At 38.4% G+C, this 14,484-nt stretch overlaps 1 protein-coding gene across 1 annotated transcript in view; it reads right to left on the minus strand.

Moving 5' to 3' along the window:
- LOC123237715 (exonuclease 3'-5' domain-containing protein 2-like) overlaps positions 1-14,484 on the minus strand; it is a 102,570-nt gene that overhangs the window by 54,058 nt on the left and 34,028 nt on the right. Inside the window, exon 3 of the mRNA XM_044664810.1 lies at positions 5,091-5,347. Within this exon, the coding sequence (XP_044520745.1) occupies positions 5,091-5,347 (257 nt within the window). The remainder of the gene's footprint in view (positions 1-5,090; positions 5,348-14,484) is intronic.

The raw sequence follows: 14,484 nt of genomic DNA on the forward strand, positions 1-14,484 counted from the left end.
TAAATGGGCAAGAGACATGAATAGGCAATTTTCAGGTAAAGAAATCAAAAGTATCAATAAGCACATGAGAAAGTGTTCCAAATCTCTAATAATTAGAGAAATGCAAATCAAAACAACTCTGAGGTATCACCTCACACCTAGCAGATTGGCTAAAATGAAAGAAGGGGAGAGTAATGAATGTTGGAGGGGATGTGGCAAAATTGGGACATTAATGCATTGCTGGTGGAGCTGTGAACTGATCCAGCCATTCTGGCTGGCAATTTGGAATCATGCTCAAAGGGCTATAAAAGAATGCCTGCCCTTTGAACCAGCCATACCATTGTTGGGTTTGTATCCCAAAGAGATCATAGATAAACAGACATGTACAAAAATATTTATAGCTGCGCTTTTTGTGGTGGCAAAAAACTGGAAAAGGAGGGAATGTCCTTCAATTGGGGAATGGCTGAACAAACTGTGGTATATGCGGGTGATGGAATACTATTGTGCTAAAAGGAATAATAAACTGGAGGAGTTCCAGGCGAACTGGAGAGACCTCCGGGATCTGATGCAGAGCGAAAGGAGCAGAGCCAAAAGAACATTGTACACAGAGACTGATATACTGTGGTAAAATTGAATGTAATGGGCTTCTGTACCAGCAGCAATGCAATGACCCAGGACAATTCTGAGGGATTTATGGTAAAGATGCTACCCACATTCAGAGGAAGGACTGCAGGAGAGGAAACATATAAGAAAAGCAACTGCTTGAACGCATGGGTCGGGGTGGACGTGATTGAGGATGTGGACTCGAAAATACCACACCAATGCAACCACCAACAATTGGGAAATTGGTCTTGATCAAGGACACATGACAAAACCAGTGGAAAAGTGCGTCGGCCATGGGTGGGGGGAGTGCGGGGGGTGAAGGGGAAAATAGGAGCATGAAACAAGTAATCATGTTAAAAATGATTATTAATAAATGTTAAAAAAAAAAATATCTCTTGTAAAATTACAAGGTAATATTCAAAGCATGGAAAACTTTCAAGGTTCTTTTGCAATTACCAAGACAGAGTAAATTTTAAAGACATGTGCTCTATAAGATGTTCATAGGTGGTACATATAACCGCATTGTTTCTGATACAGTAAGCTTTAAGTAAATTAGGAAATATAATAACATCATAAGCAGAAACTTCATTAGTGTAAAATGATTCAGTGCAACAGGAAAATCAACGAAATAAGCAAGATTAATTTACAAAACTAATTAGCAAAATACAGTAAGATACAGTCTCTTTAAAACAGAAATAAAGCTCATTCAGTTCCGAGGTTTTAAAAGTTCACCCCTGATTTCAATTTTAAGGTTCTTTTGATTGAGTTCTGCTGAGTTTAAGGTTTTTTTTTTTTTCTTCTAAAAGTTCAAAGTTCTGAGCAGTTATTGGGGTGAATATTTCTCCCCTGAGTTCAGTTTTTTAATCACAAGCAAGTCTCAATAGGCCATTCGGCCCCATTAAGGGTAAACGCGAGTTGCTAGGTCCAGACCCTATTGTCCACGTGGGCTCGGGGTTAGTGGAGAAAAGCTCAGAAAAACTACCCACGTGTAGAGTCTGTGTGGGTTGTTGCCTAATTAGGTCTTTAGAGAAACACGTGGAAGGCTAGAAATAGGGAGAAAGGGGAATATACCCAAATGGTTTGCGTCAGAGCTGAAGCAGTCTCTGGAGGTCTCGATCTCAGCAAAGGCGGCAGGTCTGGGTTCCTTCCCGGAAATCTCAGGTTCTGGAGCTCGGGGTTGAAGGCTGGAAGCGGTCAGGATCAGCAGCAGCAGCAGCAGCAGCAGCAGCAGCAGCAGCAGCAGCACATTGGCTGGGCTCCGGCATTTTAGTTTAAAGCCAAAAGCCCGAATCGGCTGGCCTGACCTCCCTCCCAAGGTGGCTTGGGCTGGACTGGCCGGCTGAGTCCCACTGGAGGCAAAAACGTGCTCTTGCATTTAGCAAAAGCATGGCAAGGAAAGTCACTTTCCTTTTTTAAAAAAGTGCTCAAAAGAGCTGAGCCAGATGGCCAAAAAGCAGGCATGGCTATCGTTAGGCTATCTGGAAGATTCGCTTCTGAGACTCTGGGTCCCAGAGCCGCATGGCTTTTTCCTCTTAGGCTATCTAGAAAATTGAGAGTTCGAATTTCGACCTTCTGGTTCGCCAAATTATTAATATGAAAAATGATAAAAGCTGGTTTAATAATATATATTAGTATTTTAATTAAAGCCATGTTGATAGATAAAATCATTAGACCACGCGCTTGTAAGCATTCAAAACTGCCGCCTCCATACTGCCTCCTAGCCAAGCCCTACTCGCCAAAGAAGAGCGACCACTCCCTCCTAACCCACGAGATTTAAGCGCTCCCCTGCGTCAAGACGTCGGAAACGGAAACCAGTTGGACCATGTTGGATCAAGGGAAATGTAGTTTTGATACATTTCCCTTGTCCATAGAAATATATACATTTTTAGATGGTTTTTTAAAAAGTGGATTTTGGAAATGTATAAAACTACATTTCCCGTGATCCAACATGGTCCAACTGGTTTCCGTTTCCGACGTCTTGACGCAGGGGAGCGCTTAAATCTCGTGGGTTAGGAGGGAGTGGCCTCTTTTTTGGCGAGTAGGGCTTGGCTAGGAGGCAGTATGGAGGCGGCAGTTTTGAATGCTTACAAGCGCGTGGTCTAATGATTTTATCTATTAACATGGCTTTAATTAAATTACTAATTTATATATTTATACCAGCCTTTATCATTTTTCATTCTTACAGGGTATATCCATTAATTGAGGAATAGTTAAACAAACTTTGTTATAAATGGACATAATGAAATAGTACTACAGAATAAGAAATGACCAAAAAACTAGAAAATCCTGGTAGCATCAATTAATGCACAATTAAGTGAGCAGAACCAGGAGAATTTAGATGAGAATAACAGTTTTGAAAGATTTTAGACTTCTTGATGAATGCAATGACCAACCATGTTTCCAGAGGACCTATGATGAACTGAATTTTCACTTTTTTTTTAATTTGAAAATTTTTATTTAATTTAGAATATTTTTCCATGGTTACATGATTCATTCCTCTCCTCTTACCCCACCCCCATAGCCAACAAGCAATTCCACCAGGTTTTATATGTGTCATTGATCAAGACCCATTTCCATATTATTAATATTTGCATTAAGGTGATCGTTTAGAGTCTACATCCCCAATCATATCCCCATTGACCCATGTGATCAAGCAGTTGTTTTTCTTCTGTGTTTCTACTCCCACAATTCTTTCTCTGGATGTGAATAGCATTCTTTCTCATAAGTCCCTCAGAATTGTCCTGGATCATTGCATTGCTGCTAGTAGAGAAGTTCATTACATTCAATTGTGCCACAGTGTATCCATCTCTGTGTATAAGGTTTTCCTGGTTCTGCTCCTTTCACTCTGCATCAATTCCTGGAGGTCACTCTGTTCACATGGAATTCCTCCAGTTCATTATTCCTTTCAGTACAATAGTATTCCATCACCAACAGATACCACAATTTATTCAGCCATTCCCCAATCAAAGGGCATACCCTCATTTCCCAATTTTTTGCCACCACAAAGAGTTCAGCTATAAATATTTTTGTACAAGTCTTTTTTCCTTATTATCTCTTTGGGGTATAAACTCAGCAGTTGTATGGCTGGATCAAAAGGCAGACAGTCTTTTAAAGCCCTTTGGGTATAGTTCCAAATTGCCATCCAGAATGATTGGATCATGAATTATCACTTCTTGACAGAGCATCATGAAGGATTCAAAGTACAGAAAGAAGTATATATTTCTTGGCATAGGTACTGTACAAATTCCTTATGTTTGACTATACTTATTTGTTACAAGAGGGATTTTTTCATCTCAGTTTTTTAAAATATTTTTCCATAATTTCATGATTCATATTCTTGTCCTCCCCTCTTCCCTCCCCCCTCTCCCAAAGCTGACAAGCTCCACTTTCACCCCAATTTTTAATGAATGGGGTTAGCCAAAGAGGGCCACTGAAACATTTTTTAAATGCATAAAAGAGAACAAATGGAAGTTCAGAAGGAAGCACAAAAAAAGGCAGATTTGAAAGTAATATGCAGAATTTATTACATAAACATTTAAAGGAATGACGTTCATGATTTTGTATATAATCCTCTTTTCTGTTCTTTGATTGCCATATAGATAATGCTCTTGCTATGTCTTAATTCAGAATAAATTTTTTGAAAAATAAGTGAAAGTAAATTTTTAAAAAGTTAAAAGTTATAAAATTTTTTAAATTACCCCATCAGAAACTTTATGTACATTTTGCTGTTAAAAAAAAAACATTAGGATCACTTGTCTCTACTGTCTACAAAAGCAACTGAAATTAGGCTGGTGGAAGCAAAAAACTATAAAAGAGCCCCAGTGAGTCTTCCAATTTCCAAATGAATTAAAGAAATGTAATGAAGTTGAAAAGTAGAATGGAATCCAATCCAGAATTATTAAAAAGTTCTTCAATGATTGAGATTATTATGTATGCAAAATGCAGTCAATTTTTTAAAATCCATAAATACTTTATGGCTTTACCATGCAAACCAAATTATAAGATTTGAAATGCAGGAGCTCATATCTCTATGTAAAAAATAAAGCACACATTTAGTCTGGTCTTATCTTAATTAAATTCAACCTCCTCGTTTACAATCAGTGCAGAAGAAGCTGGTTGCCTGATTCCTGGCTAAAAGAGATATGCTTTCCATCTACCAGGAAGAAACTAAATCAAAGGGAGAGTTGGAAGAGAAATTCAATTAAAAAAAAAATCTCAATGGAAAAGGAAAAAAGTTTTTTATCCACATCTAGGCCGAGATTTTCTAATACCCTGGACTAAACAGACACTCCACCGCTTCATTAAGAAGGGTAGTTCTAAGCGAATTGAGGTTTTCCTGAACAAAGGAATATTTCTTCTCATTTTCATATGCTGGCCAGAATTCTCCAGGCTTCCTAGGATTCGTGTTAAGATTTCCAGATGTTCCAGCCACCATTTTCAAAAATAGTTTCTATGAGTACACTTGTCCCCTTGACTACAAGAAAAGCAGCATGCAGAAATGTACATACCTCTGTCTCATAGCTAGATTTCGGAGGTCCAGACATCCTCTCACCGTGAGATCATATTCCCGAAGTAACTTGCTGGCATCTTCCCAACACCCAACCCCAACCTTTAAGATTCTGCTGTCTTCTAAAAGATCCACCAAGGTTTGGGGAAAACCTGCTTCACCAGAGATCAGTTTCGGAAGACGAATTAAAATGCAATAACCAGTAGAGGAAGCCATTTGTAGGAGTGAAACAGGCCTTGCTTTGCCTTTCACGTTTACCTACGATGGAGAAAGCAAGAAAACAACTATTACTCCAGTGTAGCATTAAGGACACAAATTGATCATTTTAACTATGAGCCTCTACTACTAAGCCACCTAACGAAATATCCTAAATAAGGCTATCCAAAAATAAAAATTCTTTATATTCAAATTTGGACTCTAAACTTTCTAAATTGGTTTGACTTTGGGGGCCAAGCAAAACAAGTCTACCATGATGGCTACCATTCCCCATAATAGCTTTTCAAGTACTCAAAAATACCAATCATGGGGGGCAGCTGGAGGGCTCAGTAGATTGAGAGCCAGCCTAGAGATGGGAGGTCCTGGGTTCAAATGTAACCTCAGACAAGTCCTACCTGTGTGACCCTGGGCAAGTCACTTATACCCCCCCATTGCCCAGCCCTTACCACTCTTCTGCCTTAGAACCAATATTGGTTCTAAGGTGGTAAGTAAGGGTTTAAAAAATTACTAATCATGCCTCTCCTTCCTCACTTCCCCAAGTCTTCTTCATGCTCAACATGTCCAAACATTACTGGATCCTTTAGAAAACAAAATAGAATCCATAGGAGTAATTAAAGGATTGAAGGATTCCTTCAATAACTTATAACATGTATTCAAAATAGTTAATATGATCCATTGGTAAGACTTCTAGGCTGTACAAAAATATAGCTGCACTGGAAAATGAGGGGATATCCATCAATTGGGGAATGGCTGAACAAATTGTGGTATCTGATGGTGATGGAATACTATTGTGCTGAAAGGAATGACGAACTAGAGGATTTCTACGTGAACTTAAATGACCTCCAGGAATTGCTGCAGAGTGAAATGAGCAGAACAAGGAGAACATTGTACACAGAGACTAACACACTGTGGCACAATCGAAAATAATAGACTTTTTAGACTTTTCTACTAGCAGCAAAGCAATGATCCAGGACAACACCAAGGAACTTATGAGAAGGAATACTATCCAAATGAAGAGAAAGAACTGTGGAAGTAGAAACACAGTAGAAGAAAAAAAAGAGTTCTGGATTAAGAGTCAAGGAAGCTAGGCTGAAGGTCCAATTTTGCTATTTGCTATTTATTGCCTATGTAGCCTTGAGCAAGTCATCCAGTGATGAGACTTGGAGAGAGAAGAGAGAGGGGGGGGAATGAGGGAAGGAAGGAGGGAAAGAAAGAGGAGAGGAGAGAAAAGAAGAGAAGAGGAAAGAGAGAGAGAAAGAAAAAGAAAAAAGCAAGGGTCAGATGGAGGATGCAAGATCTCCATTTATTAGGACAAAAAAGAATGGTTTTTATAGAAAGTAGAGTATAGGCATTACATCATTCTTAGGGGTATAACTTTCTCACAGAACATTGTTTATTCTAAGGCATTTCTACAAACCAAGCAACTGAGGAATATTGACAATAACTTGGGAATTTACAGGAACCAAGGGAAAAGGGAGTCTGGGTCATTTGACCATGACATTACAAAAGCTCCTTTGGTTATCAAAATAATGAACAACTTCAAGGATTATTATGAAGAAAGCTTTCAGGAAATGTCTTTAGCTAGACAGTACTTTTGAGCCTCTATTTTGAGATTCGGCCCTGCCATAAAATCCCAGGCAAACTCATAAGCATGTCTTTTGTGGCTGATTTTTCTCAATGGATCTAATGTGTCTTTAGGTTCTTTCATATATCCTCACAATCCAGACTCTCTGAACCTCAATTCCTCATATGCAAAGGATTAGGAGATGGCAAGAAGCTAATATGGATAAGGCAGATATAGATCATATCAACAGTGACATACAGATCAGAATTATTCTTTCTATATAACTGCCCTCTTTTTCTTTGTAATGTGTGAAGCCAAGGTAAAAAGTTAAAAAATTAAAATAGGATAGGATAGAAGAAAATATAAAATTATAGTCACAATAATGAATATAAATGTGATAGATTCATCCATAAAATGGAGTAGGTAGCAGAAAGTAGAATCCAACAGAAATAAGAAACATACTTGCAACAAAAATTCAAAGACACTTAAAGGACTGGAGCAAAATTTATTAGACTTCACATGAACCTTAAAAAGCAAAGATAGCCATCATAAACTTGGATAAGAGGAAAAATATGTTTGATTAAAAGAGTTAAACAGGGGACGGCTGGGTAGCTCAGTGGATTGAAAGCCAGGCCTAGAGACAGGAGGTCCTAGGTTCAAATCCGGCCTCAGACACTTCCCAGCTGTGTGACCCTGAGCAAATCACTTAACCCCAATTGTCTAGCCCTTAAGGTAGGGGTTTTTAAAAAATAAAATAAAATAAGAGATAAATGGGAGGGGGTTTGGAGCCAAGATAGCAGCATAGTAGCAGGAGCCTTCTGAATCTCCTTCCAACCAATCTTCACAAAGCATCTCAAAAGGACAGAAAACAAAAGTGAAGGAGTAAAGGGGCTCTCCCACTGGACAGAGAGTGAAAGGTAGGCAGTGAGTGGGGGTTCCCATGCTATAAGGGGGCAAAACTGAACTAATAAAAGCACAAGCTTATCACCCCTCCCACACACACACCTACCTAGCCAGAGTTAGAACAAGGGCTGGGGCAATCTCTAAATTATCTGGGGCTGACTGAAAGCACCACAGACTTACCCCTGAGGGCTGTGACAGGCCATGGCAGTGAAACTCGAGGCTGAAGAGCTCGGACCTTGGGCAAAAGAGTGTGGAGCTTAGGCAGTAGAGGGGCTGACCACAGCCAAAGCAGCAGGGGCTGGGAAAATGGCCTCAGGGCAAAATGCTTTAAAGCTTGAGCTACACTAAGAACATTACAGAACTACCTGCCCTCACTAAGCTTCTGACAGGGAAGGGAAGTTAGTACCAAGGGAAGGCATACAAAAAGAAGCTAAGAAAACAATGACCACCAACAGGCAGAAACCACAGTCCTCTAGCAGCAAAAGGAATAAGCAACAACAAAACAAACTCTTGATGCTGGATAATTTCTATGCAGAAAAAGAGCAAAATACAGAAGCAACAGCAGAAAAAATGTAAATTGGTTACAAGTTCTGGAGGAACCCAAAAAGGAGTTAATTAACCAAGTAAGAAAGAGAAGGAAAATAGGAAGAAAAGTGGGAAAAAGAAATGAAAATAACACAAAAATAAATAAATAAATGAATGAATGAATGAATGAATGGATGAATGAATGAACAAATAAATAAATAAATAGCAGCTTAAAAGACAATTATTGCCCATCTGGGAAAAGAAGAACAGAAACCAAATGAAGTAATAAGTAAATTAAAGAGCAGAACTGACCTGCTAGAAGCCATGCAAAGCAGGATAGACCAAACCAAAAAAGAAAATCAAAAGATCATATCTGAAAATCAGTCTTTAAAGACTAAAATTGGGCAAGTAGAAGCTTACGATTTCACAAAACAGCAATAATTAATAAAGCAAAATCAAAAGAAGGAAAAAATAGAAGGAAACATTAAATATCTCAATGAAAAGACAACTGACCTGGAAAACAGATTCAGGAGAGACAATTTGAGAATTACTGGACTGCCTGGAACAACAACAAAAAAAAAGCCTTGACATCATATTACAAGAAATTATCCAAGAAAACTGCCCTGATATTCTTGAACAAGAGGGAAAAATAGATTATTGAAAGAATCCATAGATCACTCTCTACATTAAATCCCTAAAACACAATCCTCAGGAATGTTATAGCCCAATTCAAGAGTTTCTAGGTCAAGGAGAAAATACAGCAAGTAGCCAGAAAGAGACAACTCAAATATCAAGGAGCCCCAGTCAAGATTACAGAGGACCTGGCAGCTTCCACACTGAAGAACTGCAAGGCTTGGGATATGATATTCAGGAAGGCAAGAGAATTGGGTCTACAACCATGAATCGGCTACCCACCAAAACTGACTATATACTTTCAGGGGAAAGTATGGGCATTTAATAAAATAGAAGGTTTCCAAGAATTCCTGAAGGAAAGACCAGAATTAAACAGAAAATTTGATGTCCAAGTACAAAATCCAAGGGAACCATAAAAAAAGGTAAACAAGAAAGAGGGGGCCAAAATTTAAGGACTTCAATGAGGTCAAACTGATTATATTCCTACATGGAAAAATGATATCTACACTCTTAAAATTGTTTTCATTATCATAGTAGATAGAAGAAATATTCATAGGCAGAGGTTGTGATATGTAAAAAAATAAATTGGGGTGAACAAAAAAGAGGATGGTACTAAGAGAAACTCAAGGGAAGAAGTAAAATAGGGTCAATTATACTACATGGAGGGAAGGGAGGAAGAATACTATTATAAGAAGGGGAGGAAGAGAGTGGTGACAGGTAATACTTAAACTTTACTCTCAGTGGTATCAGTTTTGAGAAGAAAAAACAGCCAGATCTATTGGGTTATAGAATTCTATCTTACCCTAGAGGGAAGCTGAGAGGAAATACGGAAGTTGAGAGGAAATACGGAAGGGGAAGGGGGGAGTATTAAAAGGGAGGGAAAGGTTGCAGGGCATGATTAATAGACCTTAAAGAGAAATAAGAGGGGAATCAGAAGGGAGGGGGTGGGAAGTAAAATAAGGGTGGGGAAAAGGGGGACTGATTAAAAGCAAAACACTGGTGTGGAAGGAAATTGTGAAAGAAGAAAGGAGAGGATTAAAAGAGGAAATCAAAATGATGGGGAATACACAGGTGGTAATCATAACTCTGAATGTGAATAGGATGAATTCACCCATAAAATGGAAACAGATAGCAGAGTGGATTAGAACAAAAATCCTCCCATATATTGTCTACAAGAAACACACATGAAGCAGGTAAACAAACACAGGGTAAAGGTAAGATGCTGGAGCAGAATTTATTGGGCATCAACTAAGAAAAAGAAGGCAGGAGTCGCAATCATGATAACTGGCAAAACAAAAGTAAAAATAGATCTTATTAAAAGAGATAAGGAAAGTAATTCCAACCTGATAAAGGGCAGTATAGACAAGAAATATATCAGTACTCAACATGTATGCACCAAATGGTATAGCAGTCAAGATTTTTAAAGGAGAAATGATTGGAAGCTTAAAGAGGAAATAGACAGTAAAACTATACTAGTGGGAGACCTCAACTTTCCTCTATCAAATCTAGATAAATCAAACAAAAAAAAATAAGAAAGAGATGTGAATGAAATCTTAGAAAAATTAGAGTTAATAGATATATGGAGAAAAGTAAATACAGATAAAAAGGAATATACCTTCTTTTCAACAGCACATAGTACATTTACAAAGATTGACTGAGTACCTGGGAAAATTGCATTGAAAAATGCAGAAAAGCAGAAATAATAAATGCATCCTTTTCAGATCATAATGTGATAAAAATTATAATTAATAAGGGTTCATTGTGAGGCAAATTTAAGATTAATTAGAAACTAAGCAATTATTAAGAGGTATTTCACCCAATTATATGACAATAAATACGACAATCTACGTAAAATGAAAAAATATTTACAAAAATATAACTCACCTAGATTAACAAAAGAGGAAATAGAATACTTAAATAATCCCTTATCAGAAAAAGACATTTGAACAAGCCATCAAAGAGCTCCCTAAGAAAAAATCACCAGGGCCAAATGGATTCACAAGTGAATTCTATCAAATATTTAAAGATCAAATAATCCCAATACTCTACAAACTATTTGATAAAATAGGCAAAGAAGTCTTTTTTATGATACAAATTATTTTTGTGATACAAATATGGTACTGATTCCCAAGCCAGGAAGACCAAAAACAGAGAAGGAAAACCATAGACCAATTTCATTAATGAACATAGATGCAAAAATATTAAATAAAATACTAGCTAAAAGGTTATAAGAAGTTATCACAAGGATTATTCACTATGACCAGGTGGGATTTATACCAGGAATACAAGGCTAGTTTAAAAGATTATGAAAACAGGGGGCAACTGGGTAGCTCAGTGGTTTAAGAGCCAGGCCTAGAGACGGGAGGTCCTAGGTTCAAATCCGGCCTCAGACACTTCCCAGCTGTGTGACCCTGGGCAAGTCACTTGACCCCCATTGCCTACCCTTACCACTCTTCCACCTATAAGTCAATACATAGAAGTAAAGGGTTTAAAAAAAAAAGATTATGAAAACCATCCACATAAGTGACTATATCAACAACCAAACTAACGGAAATCAAATGATTATCTCAATAGATGCAGAAAAAATCTTTTACAAAATACAACACCCATTCCTATTGAAAACACTAGAAAGCATAGGATTACAAGGGCCTTTTCTCAAAATAATAAGCAGTATTTATTGAAAACTGACAGCAAGTTATCATCTGTAATGGAGATAAGTTAGATGCCTTCCAAATAAGATCAGGTTGGAAGCAGGGATGCCCATTATTACCACTACTATTTAATATTGCACTAGAAATGCTAGCAGCAGCAATTAGAGAAGAAAAAGAAATTCAAGGGATCAAAGTAGGCAATGAGGAGACTAAGCTATCACTTTTTGCAGACGACATGATGGTATACCCAGAGAATCCAAGAAAATCAACTAAAAAGCTAGTAAAAATAACTTTAGGAAATTTTCAAGGTACAAAATAAACCCACATAAATCATCAGCATTCCTATATATTTCCAACAAAACCCAGCAGCAAGAGTTAGAAAGAGAAATCCATTTAAAATCACTCTAGAACCAGAGAAGGGAGTCCCAGGTTAAGATGGTAGCAGAGTAAAAAGCAGCTGTTTAATTTCTCCTAACCAAAGCATAAAGGACTGCTCAAGGGGACATAAAAACAAATCAATCCAGACGAACGAAGGGACCCCACAACAGGGTGCAGCATTGAAGGTACGTGGAATTGGGGCATTTCCACGCTATAAAGGGGTGAAACAGCTCTCACTAAAAGACAATCAGAGGAAGCCCTCCCCCACCCCCCATGACACATACAGCGCCAAGGCCAGCGCACATGAGTTAAAGCAGGTTTGGGGCAACCATTAAGTCATTGGCAGCTCCAGGACCTGTTCCTGAGAGCAGCAAGACTTAGGACCCCAAGAGGCTAAAAAACGCACAAGGACTTTGAATACGGACCCTGAGCGCTGGCGCAGGTGAAGGCATTGACTTAGGCATGGACAAGGATCCTCAGCACAGGCTTGGACCTCTAGTGGGGACCCTGTGCAGACGAGAGCACGGCTGTGGAAGTAGCGCCCTGAGACTGTTGAAGGAGCCTCAGGGCAGAGGGGCAGACCGGGGGGACCACCAGGAAGCTTGACCCCGAGAACAACGAGACCTGAGACCTCGGGAGCCTAGAGAGTGCAGACAGACGCTGAGTGTGAGGATAAAGCTGAGAAGGCGCTGGGCTGACAACAAAAGCAAGCCAAAATCGAGAACCCCAGAAGAGAAAGATCATCAAGAAGAAATCTGTAACACTCAACAACTTTTACACAGAGAAAATCCAGACAACAGAGCAAACAGAGGAGAACAAACAAGTAATCATATCTAAACCTTCCCAAAATAATGAAAACTGGTCACAAGCTATTGAAGAGTTCAAATCAGAGATGATGAGAAAGAAGGAAGAGATTTGGCAAGAAAATAACAATTTAAAAGGCAGAATTTTGCAATTGGAAAGTGAGGCTCAGAAATCAAATGAACTGATAAGCAAACTGAACACCAGAAATGACCAGATTGAAAAGGAAAAATAAAAGATTATAGCCAAAAACCAGTCCCTAAAGGATAGAATAGAGCAATTAGAAGCTAATGATCTCTCAAGACAACAGGAATAAATAAAACAAAGCCAAAAGACTGATAAAATAGAAGGAAACATGAAATATCTCAATGAGAAAGTGACAGACCAAGAAAACCGGTCTAGAAGAGACAATCTGAGAATCATTGGTCTTCCTGAAAAAGCAGAAATTAATAGAAATTTGAACTCCATACTAAAAGAAATTATTCAGCAAAACTGCCCTGAAGTTCTACAACAAGAGGGCAATATAGACATTGAAAGGATCCATAGATCACCCTCTACACTAGACCCAGAAAAGACAATGCCCAGGAATATAATACCCAAATTCAAGAGCTTCCAAGTAAAAGAAAAAAATCTTACAAGAAGCCAGAAAGAGACAATTCAAAAATCAAGGCGCACCAATCAGGATCACACAGGATCTGGCAGCCTCCACGCTAAAAGGCCGCAAGGCTTGGAATATGATATTCAGAAAGGCAAGAGAACTGGGCCTTCAACCACGGATAAACTACCCATCAAAACTGACTATATACTTCCAGGGGAGAGTGTGGGCATTCAACAAAATTGAAGATTTCCAAGTATTTGCACAGAAAAGACCAGGACTAAATGGAAAGTTTGATATCCAACCACAAAAATCAAGAGAAACATGAAAAGGTAAATAAGATACAGAGGGGAAAGAAAGAAAACTTATAATTCTTAAATTTGCCTTTTTAAGGGCCTCAATAAGATCTAATTATCTGTATTCCTATGTGGAGAAATGCTATGTATAATTCTCTGTAGTGAACTCTATTCACTATTAAGTATTCACTATTATAGTGGTCAGAAGAATGATTTATGGGAAGAGGGTGGAGTGCTGAATGGTCTAAGATGATATGGGGGTATCAAGAGAAACTTGAGTGAATAAGAAAAATAGGATATTCTATTACACACAAAGAGGGCATGGGAAGGAGAGGGGATAAATACTATTATAAGGAGAGGAAGAGAGCATTAAGAGGTAATAATCAAACCTTACTCTCAGTGTAATCAACCCGGAGAAGGAAGAGTAGCTATACTATCCATTGGGACATAAAACTCTTATCTAACCCTTCTGAGAAAGTCAGAAGGGATAAACCAAGGGGAGCAGGGGAGTGGGGAGGTCAAAAAAGGGAGGGGAGAAGAAGAGGGAGGGAATTCATTAGGTCTTTAGAAACAAAAAGACAGGAAAAATAAGGGAGGGGGTAGAAAGGGAAGTAAATCAAGGGAGGGGATAAGGGTTATTGGTTTAAAGCAAACCACTGGTTTAAAAGGAAATAGTGTAAGAAGAAGGGGTAGAACAAGGGGAGGATACAAAAATGTCAGCGAATGCACAACTATAATTATAACTCTGAATGTGAATGGGATGAACTTGCTCATAAAACGGAAGGAAATAGCAGAATGGATTAGAAACCAAAATCCTACCATATGTTGTCTAC

Source organism: Gracilinanus agilis, chromosome 2 (genome assembly GCF_016433145.1).
Source record: "Gracilinanus agilis isolate LMUSP501 chromosome 2, AgileGrace, whole genome shotgun sequence".
Taxonomy (NCBI): Eukaryota; Metazoa; Chordata; class Mammalia; order Didelphimorphia; family Didelphidae; genus Gracilinanus; species Gracilinanus agilis.